The sequence below is a fragment of the Mauremys mutica genome, chromosome 6, assembly GCF_020497125.1.
Source record: "Mauremys mutica isolate MM-2020 ecotype Southern chromosome 6, ASM2049712v1, whole genome shotgun sequence".
In the NCBI taxonomy this organism is placed as follows: domain Eukaryota; kingdom Metazoa; phylum Chordata; order Testudines; family Geoemydidae; genus Mauremys; species Mauremys mutica.
The window spans coordinates 86,869,494-86,896,458 of NC_059077.1; the positions used below are offsets into that span (position 1 = coordinate 86,869,494).

The following is a 26,965-nucleotide window of genomic DNA, read 5'->3' on the forward strand; positions in this document are numbered from 1 at the left end:
TGCATTTAGCAAACTGGTTGTGTGTGTCTGTATATGACAGGAAGAGTAAACTCCCCCAGTTAGATGAGTCAGTAGCTCTAAGATGTGTGAACAGAGACTTTGTTCATGCCACAACAATAAGATTGGACAAGGAATTCAGGACTACGTAGCCTTGCCAGGCCTAGTTTTAAAAAAAAATTAGTTTATTTACTTGGTGACCCACATGTGAAATTGTCTAGTTTTTGAATTATGCTCTGCAGCAGTTGCTAGTATATTGCATCTGTCATTACATTATGTTCTGCACCAGAGTCTATCTTTATAAGAACATCCTGTTCATTAATGTGGTTATCCAATCCTGCCTTTCACTGATTTTTTTGTTTTGTTTTTATTCAGCCTTCCTGGAATTATTCAGTTTAACTAGATGCTTGTTCTACATGATGTCTTGCTACTACCAGCTGCTCATGTACCACTTTATCAAAATGTACTTGGAGCCTAACATTCAGGTTCAGAATGAGTTTCTCAAGGGTTTCCCTTTCAACTTCTTTTTAACACCCTATTTCTTCTCTGACCCTCCAAAAGGTCCATCTCCCTTATTGTCCAGTAGTCCTCCATCATTATGCCCAGGAATTTAATACAGGCCAGAATGTGTGGCATTCAAAAGAAGCAGCATAGTGTTGCCTATCAGAAGCTGAGTTCTAGGATGGGATCCTCCAAGACTAATGAGAGCTAATGTAAACATGAACTATTGACAGATTAGGGAGAAACACTGTTCTACTTATTTTAGGATTTTTTGTAATGCTTATCACCAGAATATTTAAGTGCTTTCCAGGTAACTTAGATCCAGCAGTTCCTAATGTATTTGTGAAGTCCCTCGCTCAGAATTATTGTTAAACATGTCAAGGAAATTATAATCATAAAGAAGGGGATTTACCTGCAAAGTACTGTATTTGTACCTCTGTTCCTGGTACATTGGCATTTAATTGCTCTCAGGACTTTCCAGTTCTTCAGGTTTCCCTGCACAAAGGCTCTTCTTTTGTGCTAAAGCAATAGCTCTCCTTGCAAATACTTAATCTTAAGAGAAACATTTACTCTTTATGCTGCCAGACCCACAGGATCAGTATTACCCAACTACTGGTTTTGTGTGAGATTGTATTACACTGATGACTGAATTGCCCACTGATGTCTACGCCTACTATTTAAAAAGACTTTAAAAAAAATTGTTGATTTATTCAAATCAAGATTGAGTGCTAATAACTCATACCAGGAAATTGAGATTTTTAATATAGGTCATATCCTGCATCTCCCACTGAAGTGATATTAATGAATTTGTATCATTTATAACAGAAGCTATTGTCTTAGGGAGAAACTCACACATCTGCAGAGGGCCAGCACTAGACCCAGGCACCACTGAAGTACCATTTCAGGTTTGTCTTGAGGATTTAAGTCGGGGCAGGAAAGTTTTTGGCCTGAGGGCCGCATCGGGTTTCAGAAATTGTATGGAGGGCCAGTTAGGGGAGGCTGTGCCTCCCCAAACAGCCAGGCATGGCCCAGCCCCTACGCCATATCCGTGCCCCCCGCCGTGCTTCTCGTCCCCTGACACACCCTGCCCTCCCCCGGGACTGCCCCCTGCTACTCCATCCAACCCCCTCTCCTTCCTGACTGCCCCCTTGGACCCCTGCCCCCATTCAACCACCCCTTCTCCCTGTCTCCTGAACGCCTCCGGAACCCCTGCCCCTGACTGCTCCCTGTCGCCCCATCCAACCCCCCGTTCCTGACTGCCGCCCCCCTTCCCCCCCCCCGGGACCCCTGCCCCATCCAACCACCCCTTCTCCCTGTCCCCTGACCACCTCCGGAACCCCTATCCACACCCCTGCTCCCTGACCACCACCCTGAACTCCCCTGCCCTCTTTCCAAACCCGCCCTCTGCCCCCTTACCATGCTGCCTGGAGCACCGGTGGCTGGTGGCCGCCCAGCTGGAGACAGCCATGCACCGCACAGCACAGAGCACCGGGTCAGGCCCCGGCTCTGCAGCTGCGCTGTCCCAGGAGCTCGCAGCCCTGTCGCCCACAGCATTGCACCGGTGGCAACAAGCTGCAGCTGCGGGGGACAGGGAACTGCAGGGGAGGAGCCAGGGGCTAGCCTCCCAGGCCAGGAGCTGGGCAGAAGGGTCCCGGGGGCCTCTGGCCCGCGGGCCATAGTTTGCCCACCTCTGATTCAAGTGATACTTCAGTTATACTTGGATGTCGTGCTGTCCCCCTGCAGAGGCATGAGCAGGAGGCAGGAATTCCATTATCAACCAAACATCAAGTAACCGCCAGCCTACATATATGCCTAGCCCTACACATAGCTTTCATGAAGCACGTCGAGACAGTTGTCTCTCAATGTTTTGTTACTTTGATTTTGACCAGGGATTCCCACCAAGATACCTGAGACTTATCATAGCCAGTGAAAGGAGGAGAGAAACGTGTCTATTCAAAGTGTTACCCCAGCAAATGACCTTTTGATCTTATCTTTATTTTTTATGACAACTGGGGCTGATCAATTAAGTGTAGTTAAGCCAACCTAACTTTCTAGTGTAGGTCAGCCCTTAGGCTTTACATGGCTGGAGCTCAGCCCTATGGCTTCCAGGCCCCCAAGTCCTTCTCCCAGTCAGGATCTCAGACTTGACCTAGTTGAAGCTCAGCCTTTTTCAGCCCTGTGGTTCTGGCTTCAAGGCCCAAATCCTTCTGCAAGTCAGGGTCTCTAGCAGAAGCCTCCTGCTCACTTTAGCTCCTCTCTCACAGCTCCCTGGACCTCAGAAGTTATGTCTATGCTGAGGGAGGGGTGGGAAATATGTTTATGGCAGCGAGTCTCAGAGCATGAGTCTACAGATTCAGGGCTCATGCTCGGACTCTGAAACCATTTCAGTGGGAACGTTTGTCAGAGCCCAAGCAAGAATGTTTACACAGTTATTTTTAGAACTATAGCATGAGCCTAAGTCTATAGATCCAGGATCTGAGACTCACTGCCACGGGGGTTTGAATGGGTTGGGTGTTTTGTTTTCTGTGTTTTGCAATATACACGTGCCCTAATTCTTCCCTGCGGGAGCCTTTCACACTCTGCGGTCTCCCTACCATGTCCTGATTTCTCCTCTTTATTGCAGCCTCTCACTGCCCTTTATAGGGCAGTCCCCCGATCTCTCCCATGAGATGTGGCTTGTTCTGTAAGCAGTGTTGTAAATATTCTTGGAAAATACAAAGTATCTCATCTTAACCTGATCGTCTGTACTGCTGCTGAAAGACCCATACTTCAAGAGCAATAGCAGAGAAGTACACCCACAAAAATGTTCTCTGTTAGCCCAAAAAGTTGGGCTTTTGCCAAGAAAAGTGACCAAATTACTACTTATCTACCTGGAATTATTTTGTATATTCCCCTGTATTGAGAAGTAGCTTCACTCCTTCCCGTCACCCTTACCATTTTCATGACTATGTAAAAATTTTCTACTAGAGAAAGTGGTTATGAAAAACTGTGTAAGTGGTAAAATGGTGAGATTATGAAATTCCACAGCCGTTATAAGGATTAATGACACATTTCTCACCGGTCCAAGTTTTTCAAAACTGTACAGGACTGATACTGCACCTATTGAAGTCAAGACTAGTGCAGGGTTGGTAATGACAATGTGTGCAGGATCAGGTGCTTAGTTTTCAGAGCAAATATTTTCCTTAGCAAAATGAGGAAATTTTACACCATTGGAAACAGTGGCCATGTTTTATTGTTTCTCGCCTTTCCTTTGAGATCTATGCTAAACTATTACACACAACAGTAATGTTTGTCCATGTACAGTTCTTCCCTCGTTCTTTCGAAAGCTCACTTTTTTGCTATTGGCCATTTCTGTGGAGTTATCAGCTGCACTGACAAAAACCCTGACCAGCAGGGACTCAGGCAGAAAATAGTGGGCACTGATTGGATTTTCTACTGATTCTATAGTTGTAGCAACCCATGAGCGCTCAGAGCAGAGGAGGATTGGATTGGATTGGGTTTGGAGAGGATATATCTATGTCATGGCCTAACCTTCAGCTCCTTTGGTTTGAAGTCAAGGTTTCTGTATTCCTGTTGTGGTGGAATACCCTTTTTATTGTTTTATCCCAAGGGATGCAACAGACTTGAGTCAGTTTGGGAGGTTTTTTAGGAATAATAGAGTGGGCTAAGACAACTTTTGTTCAGCATTATGTCAGCCAATCATGTTTACACCCATCAGACAAGATGCTGTACATACGTTTTCTGGGCCACATTGACCACTAACTCACATTCAGCACCATCCCAGTTAACTCTGTATCTTCACAACCATGTTCAAACCTATTCTATAGCATATACTGGACCCTAGAAGATGCCTTAAAAACTTTATGGATCAGTCACACTAAGTGGTTCAAACCCAATAAATGACTTTCTGCCCAGGCATCTCTTACTTTTATTTGTTTAAGTGAAGAAGCCCTCAAACGTTCTAGCACACAAGCCTATATTAGTACAGTAGAGTGTAAGCAGCTGTAATTGTATCATAATAATTAGTCTACCAGGTCTATGACCTGCAAACTGCATCAATTTACATTTTCTACCCAATTTCTATTCAAAATTGATACAAATTGGGTATAAAATGCTTCCAATTCAGAATGGTACTATTTTACACCCATTTGGCACTGATGTAGATAACTGCTTATGTGCAGGGCAACAGTGAATCAGTCTTTTAAGAACGGATATGATGGCCAACTCCCTAGGAGCAATTAGTCTTTGGGGTCAAAAATTCCACTTTTTCTAAAGAATCTAAATCTCAGAGAGGGTAATAGCTCCTGGTCTGTTTCAGTTTTACAGAACAGACAAGTTACAGTTTAGTGGAGTAAGATAAAATTTAAAAAATCTTTCTAGTGAAAGACATGAGATAAAGGCACAGAGCAATTTGGTCGATATTCCTCTCTCTCCTAAACCTAATCAGAGTCATATTTTTAGCAACTGCAGTAGGTGTGCTGGGTGGTGCAGAGATCATAACAAGTTAGGGCAGCATATGTGGCTCAAAAATAGATTCCCAAGAATTTTTTGAGTTAATTCTTATCCTACCGAACACTTTGACAGACTATACTATAATGGCTTTCTATAGCAAAGATGACAAATATTTTATTCAGAATGGGTAAATTTTTTCAAAAGTGCCAAGTCCCATTTTCAAAAATGAAAACCGTAGGTCTCATAGGAAGTTGATGGATTAGATACTTTTGCAAATTTTACCCAAATATTCTAGAAAATAAAATTGTAGCTGGTAAATTTGGAGACTATGCAAAGGTCTTGCAGGGGGCACATCAACCCTGCTAGATATTTGCCTATTTTTACAACAGGCTACATAAAAAATACTAGTGAAATCAATACAAACTAAAATTGTATACAATGACTTTTTTATATTGCTCTCTATATATTATAAGGTAACATAATGTGCATATATGCACTGTATTAGACATGCATTTTATGTCATTTCCTGATCCATGAAAGCACATTAATGAAGTAGAAGTTGTCATGTTGTTGTGGCAAATTGCCGGCACTATTATGATGCATCCCGTGCTTTCTCTTCTTGTGGGGGTTCAGGGCACCATTTCTCTTCCCTGAACTGGGGTATCAACTGTCCAACTAGTGTCCCAGAAAAGGGGAGCGAAGAGGGAGGGACCTGGGCCAACCCTCTACTCCAGGTCCCAGCCCAGGGGCCCTAGGTATAGCAATGAACCACTTGAACTAGTTTCCTTCCCCTGGGCTACTTCTCTCTCCAGGGCTTCAGCTTGTGGGGCGTCCTGCCCTTTCTCCACTCGGGCCAAGTTTCTCCCAACCCCTTGTGTCTGTAGAGTCCCTCTGCTCTGCACAAACCGGGTTTCCCTTTACCTAGGGTCTTGGTCTTCTGGCCTGCCACAGCACTTCTCCAAACTGTTCTTCGCTCCAACACCAAACCACTCTGCTTCAACTCCTCCAACTGTCTGATTGAAGCGGCGGGGGCGGGGGTTATCAGGTGACTGGCTTCAGGTGCTCTAATTGGCTTAATTGGTTTCAGGTGCTCTAATTAATCTGTAGCAGCCTCTCTTCCCTCTACAGGGAATAAGGCTCTTATCATCCTGGGGCTTACATATCTCCCATCTATCACTCTCCTGCTGCCCTCTGGCCGTGCTATATCACAGTGTATATGAGATTGCACTGTAAAAATATATTTTTTAAATGAGGAGCTGGAAGCAGCAGTAGTGGTGACAGTGAAATTTGTAAGGAATTGAAAATGAGTGGGGGAAAAAAACATAGTTCTGCAAAAATATATTGCTTTGGGATTCATATCCACAAATAGCAATCCATTGTGTTTCCTTTGCAGAGAAACTCTATCAAACAACAGTATGAAGCTGGCACATTTGCAATGTCATTTGAAGACAAAACACCCTATGCATGTGGGTAAGCCAGTAGAACTTTTTCAAAGCAAGCTTTCTGAGTCCCAGACTTGCCATCTTAAAATGAAAAAAAAGCTTCAACTATTTCTACAAAAGCACTCGAAGCTTCGTATGCTGTCTGCCTTTTTGTAGCAAAATCAAAGAAGCCATCCACAATTGCAGAAGATCTGATTCTGCCTGCCGCTGTGGCACTTGCAGAAAACATGCTCGATTTTAAAAAAAGCAGTCGATACTCTCAAGAAAATACCCTTATCAAATGACACCTGTATTGTAGAATTGGAGAAATGGCTGAGCATATTGTCTGTCAACTTGTAGAGAAACTTAAAATGGCAAAAACATTTGCCCTTCAGCTTGATGAGTCCACAGATATTAGTGGAGAAGCTCAGCTAATTGCTTAAGTTTGATGCCCTGAAACCACTGATCTCAACAGCACATACTGTTTTGCAAATTAGAAAGGCAAACTCAATTGGAGAGGCCATTTTTAAACTAACTGACTTTTTTTCCTGGACATGATTTGAGCTGGAATTTATGCAAATTTGTCTGCACTTGATGGCTCGCTGGATTGTCTGGGAGAGTGAACAGACTTGTAGCTAGGATCAGGAAAGAAAAGCCTTCCTTGCAGTAGGTGCATTGTATCATATACAGAGAGCCACTTACTTCAAAAAAGATGGGACTTAGCTGCATGAAATTTTAAATGAGTCTTTCAAAATTCTCAACTTTATCAAGTTCAAGCCACTCATTGCTTACCTGTTTCACATTCTTTGCGAAGAGATGAGGTCAGAATATCAGCAACTGTTGCTTCACACACAGATTCAGTGGCTCTGAAGAGGGGAAGTACTTGATAGCCTTTGAATTATGCACAGAAGTTCACACATTTCTGATTATTCATCCCCTCTTGCCTCTATGTTTGACAGTATTGTGTGGTTAACTCAACTTGCCTACCTCGTAGATACATTTAGCAAGCTGAATGATCTAAATTTGTCCATGTGAGGCCATGACACTAACATTCTGACTCTCTATGACCAAGTGGATGCTTTTATAAAAAAAAACTGAATTCCAGAAGAGCAAATGTGGAGACAAAGACTTTACCTGTTTTCCGCTGCTTCATGCATATGTCACTGATGTCTGAACTGGGGAAATTGAGCAGAGCAAAATTAAAGAAATAACAGTAGATCATTTGGCCCATTTGACATCTGAGCTCAAGTCATATTTCCCAACATTCAGCACAACTCAGCTCAACCCAGCTGGGTCAGAAACACATTCATTTTGTCAGATGTAAGCAGCATTAACCTCTCTACCAGTCAGCAAGAAAATCTTCTTGAGCTGTCCTCAGACCGTGGTCTGCAAATGAAGTTTAATGATTCCACACCAACCAGTTCTGGTGTTGAGTACAAAAGAATACACTGACCTTGGGAACCATGCTTTGGATGTTCTGTTACCTTTTGGGTTGGGTCAACATATCTTTGGGCTTGGCTACACTTGAAAGTTGCAGCGCTGGGAGTTACAGAGCTGGTCATGCAGCTGTGCAGGAACAGCGCTGGTGTGTGGCCACACTCACAGCTACCAGCGCTGGTGTGTGGCCACATTTGCAGCGCTGTTGGGAGTGCTGCATTATGGGCAGCTATCCCAGCATTCAACAAGTGCTTTTCAAAAGAGGGGGGTGGAGGGTGGTGTACTGTGACAGGGAGCGGGGAAGAGAGAGAGCGTGGATTTTTGGAGCGAACACTGTGTCACAAAAAAATCACAAAATGTTCGCGAACCCTTAGTCTTAATTGCAAACAGCCTGCATCCAACGCTGTTTCTCTGTCAAGCAAACATTCACTCCCTGCCTCTCATTTGATCGTTCACAGCCAGGTACAGATAGCTCCTGTTTGCTGTGATCAGTGTTTGTTTTTTTAGATAAGCAGTTCAACGGAGCTCCGATCGGAGTTCACAACAAAACAAAGAGAGGCTGCATAACAAAACAAAGAGAGTAATTTAGTTAAAAGCATTCTGGGATATCTCCTTATTCCCTGGAGGCCAATAAAAGCGCTGGTGTTTGTCCACACTTGATGAGCAGCGCTGGATCACCAGCGCTGCAATCGCTACACCCCAACCTGACCAGGTGTACAGCCAGCGCTGCAGCCAGGGAGTTGCAGCGCTGGATGTGCCTTGCAGGTGTGGACGGTTACTAATTGCAGCGCTGGAAAGCCTCTAGGTAGGTGTTCCACAGCTCCTTCACTTTTACTCTACACTCCAATGTGTCCCAGTCATGGCCCCTTTCTATCAAGCATCATGAAATCTGTCCGCAGGTATCATAATTCCTATGGCTGGAGTACTGTACAGCCTCCTCTCCTCAAATGCCGACGAGGTCCAGCAGCTCGGCATTGCTCCAAGGGGGGAGTCACCTGGCGCGTGGCGCCTGCATGACAACCTGGAAAGATGTGCTGAGACCACTGCATGCATCACCGAGCAAACAGGAAGGGGACTTTCAAATTTGCAAAGGAATTTTCAGGGTGGGGATGACAGTTAGTCACCTGAGAGCAGGGCAGTAAATTTCAAATCGATGACTAGAGAGGTGAGAACAGGCATTGTGGGACAACTCCCGGAGGCCAATTGCAGCGCTGTAATTGCCACGGCATCTACACTGGCACCGCAGCACTGTAGCCCTGGCACAGAAAGCTCTACGCCTCTCGTCGGGGTGTTGTGGTTTTTTTAGAGCACTACAGCTGCACAGTTTCTGCACACTAAGTGGCTTGGCAGTGTGTATACCTTGGAAGTTACAGTGCAGAAAGCTGCTTTACTGCGCTTAAGCTTGCCAGTGTAGACAAGGTCCATGTGTTGGCACCATGCCTACACCAGTGAGGCCCTGATGTGGATTGAGGCCTTTGTGTTCTGTAAAAATTCTAATCTGCTCAGCTACTGGAAATGTACGGAAACAATTTGATTTGCATAAGATGGTCTAGCAAGGCTGAATGAATGACTTTCAAAGCAGACTTGGAAGAGGAAATTGAATGCTGCCCCATTACTCAACACTCCAGAGTCCTAGTGTTTTGTTTGTTGTTTCTTGTGATTAGAGTTTTGTGGTTAATGTAGTTGAGTCACATTGTGGCGGCAGCCTTGTTTTGAAGATTGGAACATTTATTTGCTTGCCAGAATTCTCCATCCTTTACTACTTACATTTCTGTGTCTGTTGCCCAAGAAGCATTGAAGATGGCTATCAGTTTCACCTCCAATAGCTGTAGGTTGCCCATCCTTTTCTCCTATTCAAAGGTAAATTTGTATATAAGCACAAAGCTCAGGCAGAAGGTTTATCCATTTAGCAGGACTTGTGTTTTTCTTTACAATTGTCTATATGTCTATCAGGATTCACAAAGTTAGTTTTTTGCAGTCAGTCTTTTCAAATAGCTTGATATCTTTCTCAAACAGCACTGAAAAAACCTTCCATCTGTTTTGGGGAATGGCTACAAGGGAAGGATGTTAAATGGATGCTTTTCAACAATTGTTGTCCTCTGTAGAGCATTAATCTCTTGTTTTCTCTTGTAACTGTTGTGAAGTGATGGCTATCCATTGTGTAACAGCATCTGACACCCTGCAATACTGTAAACACAGACAGGATTTCATTTGCTCATTTTGTTTAATAAAAGGAGACGATGGAATGTTAGCTACACCCATGTGGTATGAAAGTACTGGGCTGAACAAGGGAAGGGAATGGAGCTCAGTGGTGCAGGAGAAAGGAAGGCATGCAAATTGTCAATCCTCATCTGAAATTCCTGGACCATAGGTCTGAATCTGAGCTCACTGATAGCAGTTTTACACCACTGAGTGTAACTCCACTGAATTCAGATTTCCCCAGACATAAGAAAGATGACTATGCAAGGAGTATGTATTTCCCAAATAACTTTGGTATTTTAAAATTTATCTCCATTCCTGTACAAACTTGATAAGGAAACACTACAAATAAAAAGCTGTAGGTTCTCTTTTTGATATTGTTTTCTATTCATTGGATCTAATTATGTATCAGTCTTTGTAAAGGTAAAATTCTTTGATTCTGTAGTCAATTCTCTCCATGGTGGGTATAAATAGGCTAACTCACAGGAACACTAATGGAAGTTACTTGTGTATATGGAAGAGACAATGGGCCCTTCAGTTCAGTAATTCTTCCAGTTTCCAAAATGACTAGGAAACCAATAATTGTTTTTGAGACAGTCCCATTTAACGGTGATCCGCAGAGAAGAAAAAAAATGTTTTTGACTTTAGTGTCTTTATACTGGATAAAGAAGAGCTGAAAGGGCTGGTGGGGGTGGAGGCTGGTTGCTTGCTTCAACTAGAAACACCTGGAATCTATTCTTATGTACACAAAGGCCCCTTTACACTACGCTCTGGGAGGCAGAGACTCCGTTGGTGTAAGTTGTCCTCTCAGTTTGCAGGTACAACTACATTCACAGTGCATGCCACTTAAATGTGCAATTGCACTCACTTGTAAATTATCCCAGGACCTGATCTTTTGAAAAGCAAGCCTTTTAATATCCTAGGTCTCTGACTATTTTGACTATTTTTATTAGTCATTTGTTTCAATAGCTGCCAACGGATATTTTCATAGATTTTGATTGACATTTTGAGACAAGCATCACAAATGATTAAATGAGTGCTGCCTCTCAAAGACCTGGATGAGGAGGATTTTCTGTGCACTACGTGCTTTCTGTGTGTGAGTGAATGAAGGCTATGTAAAAATACATGTTTTGCTTTTGGATCACTCAGGAAGGCATTTTTCTTTTGTTGCATGCATGAATCCTTCTGTCATTTTAATAAGCTTGGAATTCTGCTTCACCCTGCTTTTATGTGCAGGGGGATGTTTCAAAAGAGCTAGAAGGTGGGGCCATGAAATAACAGAATGGGAGTGGTCACAGGTAAACTGTAAGTAATAGAAACAGAATACTAGATAGATTAACGAAGTGCTGCTGCCAACCTGCCTTTTTGAACAGAGAGGTAGAAATCCCTGACCAAGTTACACACATGGAGCTGAAAGAAAATATCAGTGCTCTTTCTGGGGCAGATGGATTCTATAATGCTTCATTTCAGGTAAGCCTGATTTTTGTAGGGGGTTGGAAAGTAATTACTGGGCTTTTGGAATCTGCACGGAGAGAACAATTTCTGCTCTGCACCTACAAATATTTTACAGCACGCTTGCAGACCTATCCTGCCAGTGTGCAAGGCTCTTAAATAAAGGGACTGACCAGAACTGGCACACTTACAGAGGCTCCATTTACTGCCTTCCTTTGTTACCTAGTGTGCTGGGATAGCTGAGAAGTTTCTTGTTCACATTCAGCCTCCCGAATTCAGTGTGTCACCTGTGCTCACAGATCTCACCACTGACTTTTCCCACTATCTTCTCTGTGCAGAGCATCTCAGACTAAAATTGTATTCAGTTATTAGGATTGTTAATTTACAGTGCCTGCTTTGAATTGCAGCTGAGGGCATTGGAATTAGTCATCGCTGTGGTGCAAACAGTTTTCTCATCAAAGCAAGGAAAATTAATAGGAGGAAAGTATTAGACCCCCCCCCAAACATTAACTTCTAATCAAAGAGCTGCCCTTGCCTTAAGAGAAACAGTCACACACATAATCACACAGGGCAAATCTTGCTCCTTCACTAGATACAGTGACTGCAAAAGCACATTCTGCTACAGGGAGGGACAAGGAGCAGGTAGGATTTACAAGGAGGGACATGGAGCCCCGCTTAGCAAAGGTTCCCTGCATATCCATGCACAGCAAGACATAAGTAGCAGGGTAGGGACAGGAGAAGAAGGAACAGAGAGGCCAATGGATCCACCATCAGGCAGCATTGTCACCTAGAGTACTGGGGCACACGTGTGGGAGAGACTATGGTCCTGAAGCTGCTCTGTGCGGGACAGACTCCTTCCTCTCCTCCCACAACCCCTAAACCCACCTTGTTCCAAGCTCAGCAAGGGGGATCAGCAGGAAGGACAGTATTTGGCTTTTACTGTTGCGGGCCATGCACATATGCCAGTCACAGTTCACATAGGGCATCAAGATCATATTACAGAGCATCCAGAATAATATGTGACTCCTATTATACTCTGCATGCTAATGGGAACATTCACACCAACCAGATATCATCTGCAGAGTTTTTTTTTTCCAAATGAACATTTTTGCTGACTGAACTAAACCCAGCAATGGTATATAGTTTTTACTAGTGCAGTGTCTTACAGTGAGCTCAGACAGAGAGAAACCCTAGTCATAGTAAAGTGAAATTACCTCAACACACAAAGGGCACATTGCAATTCTGGTGTTACAGCTAAATTACAGAACAAATTCAGACTTGGTATAAGAGGGTTCAAATTCTAGGAAATCAATGATGTGGAATGCACCTAGGACCTGATCCAAGTGACTTCAGTGGTGCATACTCCAGATTATCATATCTGAATTTGACCAATAGTGAAGTTTTTTCTGGAAGAAAACAAAAAGATTTCATTATATAGGGATACTATTTGTAACATATTACTCATTCTATCAAAGGATGAAAATCAGAAGATGATATTTAGCTTCCTGTGCACAAAAATAAATCACTTGACAGAGGCCAAGGAGAAAAATAGGATCGTCAGCTCCCCCTATTTCCTTCTGTCTGTTTCTCTTAAGCATAGAGTAGGCCCTTATTGTCTTCAAAGACATGATGTCTGGTAGTTTCTGTTGTACTGGTTGTATTATATTAAACAACCAATAATTTCCCTGCTATACAATAAAAAGGTCAAAGTAGTCAGCAATTCTCCAAGCCATAAATATAACGGCATTGAGGAAAGTGATTAATTTAATTTAAATCCCTTTGAATCTGTTGTACCACACTATAAACAAACTCTCAGATGTGTATGAACTGTTTAATGATTAAACCACAAAATAACAGAAAATAAGACAGGGACAACGTAAATCTGCTGCAGTAAGTTTGTTTTAGAAAGTAAATAAGACAGCTTCCAATGGTGCTCAGTGGACTTGACTGGTAAATGGTTTGTGGTCAAAGGGTCATATCTGCATTTCCCTTCATCAGGCATGAAAGACAATTTGCCTCGCAATGTGGAGAGAGTGTACATTGACAGACAGGCTAGAACACAAGTAAAGGGAGCAATTTATTTTACTTATTATTTCTTACTTATTTTTATTATTTGTATAAATATTTGAGCTTTTTTCAGTTTCCATTTGTCTACAAATACTTAATTCACAGAGCCCTAGCTAATATAACAGCATTCTCACTGTACCACATGGGTATAACCTTTTCTATAGTACATTTGATGTCTTTTGTGGTTCCTGCTTTCAGCCCTTCTTAGGATCAACTTCTTCTCATTTGTGTTACATGGATCCCACTGGAGCTAGTTGTAGTAATGGCCCCAGTGCACCTCCCCTCCCAACTGCTTTGTGATGATACGTATGTCTAAGAAACTGCCATCTTTGTCATATAAGCACTTTCCCCTCATCATTTGCAGCTTCAGCTTCCAATAAGTGTCTCTAAAGAACAAGAGGAATGCCTGCAATTTGTACAGCAGCCACTGCACCCCTTACAAATCCAACTACAGTTAAAACCATATCAGGGAACTGGCACCGTTTAGTGTATAAAAAATCATTTTGAAGTAGCAAAAAGGAGTGATGGAGATTCATAAGTGTCAGCTGCTTACATGTATGGCTCACAACATATGTAGCTTCTCCTGCACTGAATCTTATCCATCCCCCATAGCACACTCTTACCCCTGCAGAATAACACAAGATGGCCTCACTGCAACTATAAAACCTACATGCTAAATTCCTTGTTTCAATAGATACCTTGTAGCTAGAACTCATGAATTAACACAAATCATTTTTGTCAATGTCTTCAGGCTTTTAACAGATGTATGCATTGGAAAATGTCACATAATTTAAGGAACATAAATTGTTATTGTGTATGTTTAAGCTTAGATAGTTGCTATGTATTTATTGAACAGAACGTCAGTGTTAGATGTTGAAATATCTGTGTCTCACCCGTCTCTCTCTCTCATATATATTTGTATATATATCTCTACAATATACATTAGTAGTGTGGTACGGAGGTTATGCAATATTGTGTCATCTATCTTTGAATACTGTTAATGTCACACTTGTGAACACCTCATGGATTTGGTTTCTGGACATCTGTGCCATGCTGTCACCTACTCAAGGCTGTGGCATTAGAGCCACAATCTATTCAGTAACAAAATTCAGTTCCCACTTATATAGCCATGAAACTAACTTGGCTCATCATTCAAACACCCTAATTGGGTTGTTATCTGAAGATTGCTCTAAGTCAGTGCTAAGACTCTGGGCTCTCATTATAACTGCGGATAACCAAGAAGTTTCAACTCCTCCTCCCCAGAGCCATGGGAGGTGGTACATAGTGAGGAGTTGTGAGAAGGACTCCAATACACTCAAAATCACCTGACTTTTAAAGTAACCAGCAAACAAAGTATAAATTAAGTTAAATACGGGTAGGTTGTGAATGTCACAGCAAAGGGGATGTCAGGAGGTAGGCAGAGTCAGACTGCCAGGAGATGAGAGCCCAAGACAAGCCAGAGGGCAGACCAGGAGTCAGGATCATATTTATGAATCTGACTTTTTTTTTTTATGAGCAGCTTCAAGAGTTGCTGCTTCTCTTTCCGCTTCAGTTCCTGTGGTTTTACTTCTCTGCCTGTCTAAAGTGTTATCTGCTGTGACAGTGAGCAGCTCTCTATTGGTTTCTATAAGCCAAGTTGTGCAACACTCTTAGCCAGTCTGTCACATCGTTCTTACTTGTCCACCCACTGTATCATGGATTTACAGCTGCCTTGTTCTGCACAGCTGATTTAAACCTTTAAAAATATCAAATGTACACAAGTGGGCTTAATTTACACTACTTGTGCACTTTCACTTTGGGCCCACTGAATTTAAATCTGCTGGCTCATCATCCATCTCTCTGCGCTGTACATGGGAGGGCCATTTGCTTGAATTCAATACAATTTCTCTCTCTTGTTCAGTAACTTTGAACTCTTTCAGCATATGCTGCCAACAATTGATTTAAAAATTCCTAACTCACTATTCCTGGACCTCAGCATTACTGATCTGGAAAATTGTGTCTCAGGATAGAACATGCAGATTGATGCCTTTATAAATGATAGTGACATGCTAGTTAACAGAGAAGGCAGGATGAAGAACGAAGCCAGGATGAACAATGTGCTGCGGGGTGGAGGGGAAAATGGGATTTGGTGAATCACATAAAAGACATCTTCATTTTGCAACTGGCTGAATGAATGAATGTCTGAAATGTTGAGAAGATGGACTTTACAGGTCAATTAGAAACCAAAGGCTTTGGATGTCCAGACAGAAAAAAGCATGAACAATTATGTACTTATATTTGAACATGCAACTATTCCAATTGTGCAAACAAATCAAATATTTCCACACACTAAAAGCAACTAAGCATCATTTACGTCAGTAGACACCAGATATTCGTTGGGGTTCAAAGTTATCCTGACTAATCTCTAACAACAATATAACAGATCCTTCCTAAATAATCTGTAACCTCTAAGTAATTACCTCTGTGCTCTGATGCCAGCCCATCTTTCATCATCATCATCTGGAAAAGATCTTGAGTGTGTACTATGTCTAGACAGAATACTAAACACTGATAATGGAAACTATGCTGGCTTTGTTTAACAGATTGCTGTGGAGTCACATCTAGAATATTCTTATTCAAAACTGGTATGATAGAAGTGGAGGAAGTGCAAAAGAAGTTAACCAAATGGTTCCAAATTCAAAGGACATGGTTATGTAGAAAGGCTACGGCAAAGAGACCTGTCTTCTGAGACTAAGCCCTGGTCTACACTAAGGTCGGGGGTCGAACTAGGGTACGCGAATTCAGCTACGTGAATAACGTAGCTGAATTCGAACTACCCTAGTTCGACTTACTTACCCGTCCAGACGCCGCGGAAGCGAACTCCGCAGCTCCAAGGTCGACTCCGGCAACTCCTCCTGCCGCGGTGGAGTACCGGAGTTCGAACTAGCGCTTCCGGGGTTCGAACTATCGCGTCTAGATCAGACGCGATAGTTCGAACTACGAGCAGTCGAACTCGCCGCGTCGACCCAGCAGGTAAGTGTAAACGTGGCCTAAGAGGATGTCATTTAGGCCTCGTCTACACTGGCAAGTTTCTGCATAGTAAAGCAGCTTTCTGTGCTGTAACTCCCAAGGTATACACACTGCCAAGCCACTTAGTGTGCAGAAACTGTGCAGTTGTAGTGCTCTTAAAACAAACAAAAAAAACCACACACACACCCCGCCAAGAGGCATACAGCTTTCTGCGCCAGGGTTACAGCGCTGCAGTGCCAGTGTAGACATTGTGGCGATTACAGTGCTGGGATTGGTCTCTGGGAGTTGTCCCACAATGCCTGTTCTCACCTCTCTGGTCATTGGTTTGAATTCTACTGCCCTGCCCTCAGGTGACCAACCCTCATCCCCACCCCATACATTCCTTTGCAAATTTGAAAGTCCCCTTCCTGATTGCTCAGTGATGTGTGCAGTGGTCTCAGCGCATCTTTCCAGGTGGCCATGCCTGCTCCATGCACCAGGCGATCCCCTGCTTGGAGTAATGCCGAGCTGCTAGACCTCGTTGGCATTTGGGGAAAGAAAGCTGTGCAGTCCCAGCTGTACTCCAGCCATAGGAATTATGATACCTGTGGACAGATTTCACGATGCATGATAGAAAGGGGCCATGACTGGGACACATTGCAGTGTAGGGTAAAGTGAAGGAGCTGTGGAACACCTACCACAAGGGCTCAGGAGGCAAACCACCGCTCCAATGCTGCGCCCATGAGCTGCCAGTTCTACAAAGAGCTGGACACGATACTCCATGACAAACCCACCTCCACTGCGAAGGCCCCTGTGAATATTTCATTGGCTCACGTGCCAGTCAAGAGTGGACCGAGCCAGGAGGAGGAAATCTTGGACGAAGAGGGGGAGGAGGACCCAGAGGCAGAGGATGGCTCAGAGGCCAGAGATGCATGCAGACAGGAGCTCTTTTCTACCCCGGAGGAGCCTAGCCAGTCACAGCAGTTGGATCTTGGCAAAGCGCAAACAGGAGAGGAGGCCTCTGGTAAGTGGATCTGATTTGGGGAATTGCTGAAGCAATTTGTTGAGGGAAGGAGGGTTGCAGAAAGCAGGCTTGTCTCCCACTGCATGCCTATTCTGAATGTCAGAACAGGCTGTTGATAGAATCCCTCACTTCACAGGAATCTCCCTCAGAGATCTCCAGGAAACTCTCGTGGAGATACTGGGCAATCCTCTGCCGCAGGTTCCTCAGCAGAGCTGCTTTGTTTCTTGCCCCATTAACCGTAACTTTCCTGTGCCTCTGTGCCATCACAGTAGGGGGAGGGGGACCATTGCTGCACACAGGGGAGCCACATAGGGGTGAAGGCGGAAGCCACAGGCTTGAAGAAGACCGTCCCTCGATTTCCTGCTCACCCTCAGTAGTGAGATATCTTCCATCCTGTGGAAAGTGTGGGGACAGGAATGATTATCAGGCCCCCCCACAAGAGCCATGTGCCCAGTGTACAGGAGGGTCCAGAAACAATGATTCACCCTGCCTCTGCGGCTGTAGGGGTCTTGTGGCTCATGTGTGTTTGCCTGGGGTCAGCCAGTTAGTGACAGGTGTGTGAGTACTGGCTGTGTTTTAAAGCACTGAATCAGTGTTTTCTGTGTTGCAAACATACTATTTCTGTAAAATGTTGCATTTAAAATTCACAGAGATGATCCACATGCGCCTGGAGAACCACTGAGAAATACCCCTTGGGATTAATGTGCTAGGTGGTCTAGTGCCAGAATTGGAACGTGCGTGCCATCTATCACCCCTCAGCAATTAGGGAAGCCCATTTGTGCAAAGCCATCCACAATGTCACGCACGTTGTCCAGAGTCATGGTCTTTCAGAGCAGGATGCGATTAATGGCCCTGCACATTTCCATCAACAAGAGTCCAACGGTCGACTTTCCCACTCTGAACTGGTTAGCGACCTATGGGTAGCAGTCTGGAGTAGCTAGCTTCTACTTGCACTTCTCCAACAACAGGGCAGCTCTCATCCTCGTGACCTTGCGCCACAGGACTGGGGCAAGTTCATCACACAGTCCCATTAATGTGGCTTTCCTCATGTGACAGTTCTGCAGCCGCTGCTCATCATCCCAGACGTGCATCATGATGTGATCCCACCATTCACTGCTTGTTTCCCGAGCCCAAAAGCAGTGTTCCACTGTGGTCAGCACCTCCGTGAAAGCCACAAGCAATCTCGTATCATAGCTACTACGCGTGGCAAGATCAACATCGCACTCCTCTTGACTTTGTAGTTTAAGGAATAACTCCACTACCATTCATGATGTGTTGGTCAGAGCAAGCAGCATACTGATCAGCAGTTCAAGATCCATTCCTGCAGCCTAAAACAGGCAGGGCACACGGTACACAAATCGTTGAAAGATGGCACCAAATGCGGATGGAAGCAGAGGGATTGCTGGGATGCGAACCAATGGATCATGGGGCATTGGGACTGGACCCAGGATGTCCCATGACTCCCTCCGCCTTCCCACAGTTCTTAGCGGCAAAAGAGAAAGAGGTGCTCTGTGGGAAAGCTGCCCATAGTGCACCGCTCCAAATAGCGCTGCAAGTGTGAACACGCTATTGCGCAAGCATCTGTCAGTGTGAACACACAACAGTGGTTTTCCTCCCCCTTCGACTGGGATCTGAAGATAGACTTTTCCTAGTATCTGAAAGAAAAATGATGTTTGATTCTGGATATATCAAGGCCACAAAAGCTGAACCAGGAGTCTCTTGTCATTATTTCTTTCCTCCCTCCTCTCTTCAAGGAGAAAAACCTCAGTTTGAAATCCATACAAAGAATTCTGGAAATATTCTTAGGGACACTGATTTTTATATAGCCTAAAGTATTCCTTTGTTTAACTTTAAGGAAAATATGTATAGTTGGGAAATATTTTGGTTATATCTAAGGTCACATTTCCACTTAAAAGGTGGAAACCTTAGATTGTTTATTCCTTAAGTGCTTAAGATGCTATAACCTTCTTTTGTGATGTTCACTTGCAAATGGTTTGTATCTAAATTCAATCATGTAAGACAATTTACTGATACCAATGCTGTGTGAGTAGTAATATCTTTTATGTACTGATATGGAATAAAGTAATCTTATAAATGGTTACTAATATAAGAAGCCACTTGAGTATCAAATATTTATATTACTTGGGGAATTAATTAGTTTTCAGGCAATGGTTAAGCAACTTCCTGACCAAACTCAGTTTCACGACTGGGACATGAGTGATCTGACTTAGTGGTCAGAGAAGTCAGGAGCCAGGAGATAGGTTGGGTCTGGATACCAGGAGTCAAGAATCTGAGACAGGCCAAAGACCAGACCAGGAGTCAGGTGTCAGCAGGGGTGAAAGTAAGCCGGTACGGGCTGGTATGGTGTACTGATAAAAAGTGGCTGCCAGTACTGGCCCATACCCAGCTGACTTTAAACCACTGCCGCGGCAAAGGATCCTGCGGCAGTGCTTTAATGTCATTGTCCCTCCCCCTCCCCGCCCCCGTCTGCCGCTGTGGGGAAGGAGCAGCAGCCCCGGGGCCAGCAATTTTAAAAGGCCCAGGGCTCTGGCCACTGGCCGCTGCTGCTGCCATGGCAGCGGCCAGAGCCCTGGGCCCTTTAAATCGCCGCTGGAACCCTGGGCAGCATGGGCCAGGCAGTGTGGAAGGGATGGAGCGTGGAGCCAGCCCCCGTACTGGTAAGTCTTTGACTTTACTTTCACCCCTGGGTGTCAGGAGCCAGGCAGAGTCAGGTTACCAGGTGATCAGAGTCTGAGACAAGACAGAGGGCAGACTGGAAGTCAGGGTCAAGTGGCAGGCTGGATCAGGATACCAGGAGGTCAAAGCCAGGCAGCAGGATCAGGTAGTGTAGGGGAGGCAGTCCTATGCAGGGAACACTCCAGTTCCACAAATGACTTCCTGTTCCTCTGCTTGATTTAAATAGAAGCAGAGAACCAGTCAGGAACCTTAGAGCTTTGCCAGTCAGATCCCAGGACTGGCATCCTCTGCTGAGCTGAGCTTTGAGTTCTAGCAACTGTTAACAGATCACTGGGAGGCGGGTCAGAACATACTGACTCCTAAACAGTCCTGGGATGGCAGTTGAGACCTGTGGACCCTGATGCTCAGACGAGAACCACCTTTCCAAAGGTTGTTAAGAAGAGGTAATACCTTCTTTGATGACCGCATAAATTTAAAGACTCTCTGGAAGAATCATTTACATTTAAAAGGACGTATTTTGAAAGCTCAAAGACTTCTTTATAGTAAACAGAAGCTTTTGGACTCATTTGAAAGGGAATTTCAATGTGTATTAAATCCTGATGGAACTAAAGGGGCATCTCTGAAAATGAGTTAAATAAAAGAAAGAGTCAAACTCTATCTGTAAAGATGTTCTGAAAATGTCATACCACAAAGACAAAAGTAATATGAAGTGAAGAAAATGTACAACTTTGCTGCATATGCTTTAGCAGATTACATATTCAGTAGCTGACCATCCCATAAAGGAGCTTGTGAAGAGGTGACAGCAACAGGTATTTGGATCCAGCCAAGCCTCTGAAAGAGGTGTGTATATAGTATCTTACTGACGCCTGAAGATAAATCCTTTTTTTGGCAGAACCATGAACAGCAATGAGGAAACAAACTTCCTACTGTTTTGTGTAGCTGCAGCCTGCAACTGGGCTGCTTTTGTTTCTGTCCCAGCAGGAAGTGCGTCCCAGGAAACCCAATACTGCATCTAGAGTACACACGGTGTGGCATCTCTACGTTTTCTGGAAGACTTACTCTGTAGCACAGTGTGGCTGCCACCTTTAGTGAGACTATGGAAAGAGAAGGGTATAAAGCTGTCTGAACTGAGATACCACTCAGCACTCTCATTTTAGGCTGTTCATCTCATCTCAGCCATGCAAGTAAACAGAATCAAGATGACAAAGAACAAACAAGCCACAACACGGCATTGTTAAGAAGCAACCTTCCAGTCCAGCACTATTTCTGCAATGTGATGACATCAACATCGTTGATGACTTAATGTTTCCAAAAGCACTGCCAATAGACTAGACTTAAATAATTCCTGTAATAATTTTCATATTGAAATGCTATTGTAATTTAAGGTACCAACAACTTCTGTTAAACACCAGATTGTTTAGACTATGTACTTCTGAAGAAGAGATATAAAGTAACCTCAGGGAAAAGAGAGAAATGTTGGGACTTATTTGAATTTAAGATTCTTTGCATTCATATATTTGCCTGTGTCAAGATCCTTAAAGCAATTGGATGAGTTCATAAGAAATATTGCTATTTCAGTTGAGTAACTCTTAAATGGCTTCTTTTAAGTAACTGAGTTAAATATTTACTTCAGGTCATAGGACTTAGGGCTTGTCTACGCTTACCGGGGGATCCACACATGGTGATCGATGCATCGGCAGTCAAGTTAGCGGGTCTAGTGAAGACCCACTAAATCAACCGCAGATTGCTTTCCCGTCAACTCCTGTACTCCACCGAATTGAGAAGAGTAAGGGGAGTTGACGGGTGTAATGGTGTAGGACTCACCCCTGCGGCACCTCCTGCTGGTTGTCCTGGGGATTAGCTTGCCAGCCATCGGAGCGCCCTCTGCAGGCCAGTGTCTCACGACCGCTGGGCCCCCATGTCCCTCCCGGACCCCAGTGCCCCTTTCCACTGGGGTGCTGCCCGGCAGTAACCCAACCATCTCTGGGTCTCCCTCTTCCAGGGGAACCCCCACCCACTTTCCCACCTCACCTCAGTTGTAGGCTACTGCCAGTCACCAACTAGCCCCCGCTCACTGGAGCTGACTACAGTATAAGCCACTCATCACTGGCAAGGTTGGGTTTGGACCTGCTGCCTCTGCCTAGCCTTGGGCTGTTCCCTGCAACCCCAGTACCTGTTTGGCCTTATACTAGGCCACAGCCTACGGGGTTTCCAGGCTGAAGCTCCCCAGCTCCCGTAGCCTTCCCCCAGCCCTGCTCCACTCAGGTACCCTGCCTCTAGCTCCCTGCAGCCAGGCCCATCTCCCTCTACAGCTAGAGGAAACTGTCTTTGCTCCTGGCCCACTGCCCTCTTATAAGGGCCAGCTGAGCCCTGATTGGGATGTGGCTACAGCTGAGGCTGCTTCCCCAATCATCCTGGTCTGCTTGCCCCCTGCCACAGCCCTCTCCAAGGGCTGATTTCAACCCTTTAGAGCAGGAGCAGGTGACCACCCCACTACACACACCCCACCTCAAGATCCCCTCCACCAGGAGGCACGGGAGTTCGTTTAAAGTTGCGCAATGCTCCCCTATAACGTTGTTTGGCAGCTGCCTGCTTTGTCCACTGCTTGCAGGAAGAGCAGCCTGTTGCAGCTAGCTGGTGGGGGCTTGGAACCAGGGTGAGCCAGGAGCCCTGCTGTCAGCTCCCTGCTCCCCTAAGTTTCCTGTGCAGCAGCCACCCAGCAGGCTAGCAATTGCTGGGTAGTTCAGGTGTCCCTCCCCCCCCTGCCATGTGCTGCTCCTGCCCTCTGCCTTGGAGCTGCTCCCGGGAGCCTCCTGCTTGCTGTGCACAGGGGCAAGGGGAGGAGACAGAGGGGTGCTGATGTCAGGGTGTCCCCCTCCCCTGCTCCTGCCCCCTGCTTCTGTACCCCATCTCCACAGAGCAGGGGCGGACACTACAGGGCTAAGGATGGAGGGAGCTTGCTGGCAGCAGCTGCTGTCTCAACTTGCTGATCTACTTAAAAAGGCAGCATACTTAGAGCGGGGTCAGTGGACTTAAAGGGGAAATGCACGTCTCTCTCACACACACACACACAGTATGTGTCTCTGTCTCTCTCACTCACTCACACATGCACACTCGCTGGCAGTCTGGAAAGTGGAGGGAGTGGTGCACTCCAGTGGGATAGCGTGGGTTCATCAGTGTGGGTTCAGTTTCCGCGCGGAATGTTTGCAGCCACTGCCATGCGTCTATTGTGTCTCCTCCCTCCATTTGTGCTGCCTTGTAGAGTGTGAGACTACATTAACAACGTGTTAACCCTTGAGGGCTCAGCCAAGTGCTAGTTCATCATTTAGCACAAGGCATTCCCTGGGAAATATCCCACCCTCTTCCATCCTCTGACTCCACCACCTCAACCAAGCTTCACAATCATCATTGCTGTGTACAGTATTAAATTGTTTGTTTAAAACTTATACTGTGTGCACACAGTATATATATATCTTTTTTCCCTTGGGACCTAACCACCTCATTTACATTAATTCTTATGGGGAAATTGGATTCGCTTAACATCATTCGGTTAAAGTAGAATTGTTCAGGAACATAACTACAATGTTAAGCCGGGAGTTACTGTAGATCTAAGCTACATCAACTTGAGTTATGCTATTCACATAACTCAAATTTCATTGCTTAGATTGATCTTTCCCTGTAGTGTAGACAAGGCCTTAGTTAAGACAACTTACCTCTGTCCAGCCATGATTCACCAACCCTTAAATTAAATTCCCTCACCCATCTATAAACTGTTTTTTATCATCTCTCATACACTTAGATTGGACTCACTGCTGATGGGGGAATAATATACTTTGGTCTTAACTTATCTAGAGAACAGCACCCCTTTCTCCTCCATTCAACCCTTGAGTTTTGCATGCAGATCAGTATCTGAGCACAGAGCAACTCTGTACTTTTGCTGTCTTGCTAAAGTAAAGCGCAGAAGCATGATTGTCACAACTGGAGTCAACTATTCCTACATTAAAGAAAGATGTTTGATTCTGGTTTTGAACTAACATCTTGTTTACAATTTTGATATTTCTCAGAATGACTCTGAAGATGATGTTATAAATGAGGAGGGGTTAAGAAGCAGGAATTTACAAAACAGGGATGCTGTGCATAGTAACCCGGTAAGTTTTTGTTTTTCTTCAGATTAAATAATATCCAGTCACTAGAGTAACCATGTTTACACTCAGAATGAACCATAAACATAGTAGGGTTGGTAATACTGTCAAGGGAGAAAATAAATATGCACTTGTGATAGTACATCCAGGAATAAAATGAATAACTGAATTAGAACTGAAATCAGTGAGCCAGTCCTGTTCTCAGAAATCCATCAAAACAGCTTTATCCAAAATGTACATGGGGCATAGCAATGCTGGTCATGATGAGTACTAAAGGCAGAGAGCTGACATATGGTATGTCTGCACTTTGAGTTGTAAATGTAATTTCCAGCTTGAAGAGACATTGCTAGCTCTGAACGAGTTAGGAAGCTAAAAACAGCAGTGTAACCATAGCAGTGGAACAGGCTAGCCATGTCAAGTATATGCCTAGCTTCTTGAATGGGTACAAACTCAGGTGGCTAGCCCCTCCTGCTGCTTTTGCACCTCTGTGGGTACACTGCCATTTTTAGCTTCCTAGCTCGATCAGTTCTAGTAAGGGTATACCTTTTAAATCTGGAAATTACACCTCCAGCTCAATTTGCTGATATACCTGCAGAGGGGGTGGTGACAGTTTTCCATAGAAAGTATTATAAATAGTCTAAAGAGCAATGGAGCTCTTCCAGATTCAAATCTATGTAACTGAGAGTAGAATGTGGTCCTTTATGGTAAATTCTTTGCTACTATGAGGCCCCTGATTTTTTTTCTCTGTCTTTATCAAAAGAGTTTTTATGGGTTTTATTTAACTTATTAATCTAAAACCTCATGGGCAGATTCTATACTGTAAACATTTTTGACCATAAGCAAATGGAATTCCACTTTCCAGAATCCACTGACACTGAAAGAAGTATTTTCTTCCTCTTAGGTTTTGCTGTTTTTTGGAAAACCACAGTGAAAATGTTGGTCTGGCTCACCAACACTTGTAGTGAGGCTATTTTTCAGACAGGACATAAAATGAGACCCTTTCTCCCTGATTTGAGCACATACTTGGTTTTGCACTGTAATTACCCATCCACTAGATGGCCCAAATCCAAGGGCAAGAGTAAATAAGAGGCAACATCCAATGGTCAAAGGGTGACAGAAATGCTATACAGATGGTTTTACATCAAATGTTTCTATTTCATTTCCTTTGGCTGTATGACTTGGCCCACCACATCTGGAGTACTGTGTCCAGTTTTGGGGCCCCCACTACAGAAAGGATGTGGACAAATTGGAGAGAGTCCAGCAGAGGACAACGAAAATGATCAGAGTGCTGGGGCACACGATTTACATGGAGAGCCTGAGGGAACTGGGCTTGTTTAGTCTGCAGAAGAGAAGAGTGAGGGGGGATTTGATAGCACCCTTCAACTACCTGAAGGGGGGTTCCAAAGAGGATGGAGCTAAGCTGTTCTCAGTGGTGGCAGATGACAGACAAAGGAGCAATGATCTCAAGTTGCAGTGGGGGAGGTCTAAATTGGATATTAGGAAACACTATTTCACTAGGAGGGTGGTGAAGCACTGGAATGCATTACCTAAGGAGGTGGTGGAATCTCCATCCTTAGAGGTTTTTAAGGCCTGGTTTGACAAAGGCCTGGCTGGGATGATTTAGTTGGTGTTGGTCCTGCTTTGAGCAGGGAGTTGGACTAGATGACCTCCTGAGGTCTCTTTCAACCCTAATCTTCTATGGTCCTATGGTTCTATGTGGTGAGTCACTAATCACTTAGATATACTAGAGTTAGTCAAAAAATGTTGAAATTCAAAACTTTTCATTCCTTCCTTTACCTTCGAAAGGTCAGACAATTCCGGAACTTGAACTTAGGGCTTGTCTGCATGGTGAAGTTAGTGCATAGCAAAGATTTCATCAATATTTTCACAAAAAAGTCTTCATATTTCAAGCAGCTCCATTAGATGCTTTAGTTAATATATTTGCCTATATTGAAGTCTTGTCCAGTGACTGAGTTTGGTGGCAAGAGGCCTGCAAGCAGTGGTAACAAGTTTTTCATTTGCTGCCCTTAAATGCAAGGAGTAAGGTGTGAGTGTGCAAGGCCAACATTTTTTAGACTTCATCCAGGGCAAGAAAAAGAGTTAATTCATCACTAGCTACTCTGATTGTCTACAATGGTTCTGCTCTTCCACTGGTGACATGTTACGCCAGGTTCTGATCTTTGTCGCAGCACTGTAAATCTGCAATCCTTCTAGTTACTCCTAAAATACATGGGTCGAGATGAGATCAGAATCTGGCCCACTGTGTTTGTGGTGGGCCCAACAATACTATTTTTTGGAAGTAAATCCAATCACTTGGAGAAATATGGGGTAAATGCTCACTAGCAAAACTCCAGCAGTCTGTACCACACTCCAGCAGCTCATATGCTACAGTAATTTCCAGCAGTGCTGGGAGGGTTACGGGGGAGGTCCTCAGGTTAAAATATTGTAGACTTAAAAGGGCACAGCAGTGTGGGACCCCTAACAAATGTTTTCAGACACAATGAGTCTGAAAGCCAAAAAAATCAAATTCTCTTCCAAGTTCATATTTTTTAAATATTTTAACTCAATAGACATAGATTCAGGGATAC

The 26,965-nt window shown here is 44.2% G+C and overlaps 1 protein-coding gene across 2 annotated transcripts in view; it reads left to right on the forward strand.

Moving 5' to 3' along the window:
• Nucleotides 1–11,347: 11,347 nt before the first annotated feature.
• The window catches only part of SLC28A3 (solute carrier family 28 member 3), a 62,201-nt gene continuing 46,583 nt past the window's right edge, over nucleotides 11,348–26,965 (forward strand). For both annotated transcript variants that reach the window (XM_045020906.1, XM_045020907.1), the window contains exons 1-2: nucleotides 11,348–11,477; nucleotides 24,300–24,383. In XM_045020906.1, coding sequence (XP_044876841.1) covers nucleotides 11,412–11,477; nucleotides 24,300–24,383 — 150 coding nt within the window. In that variant the 5' untranslated portion in view covers nucleotides 11,348–11,411. The remainder of the gene's footprint in view (nucleotides 11,478–24,299; nucleotides 24,384–26,965) is intronic.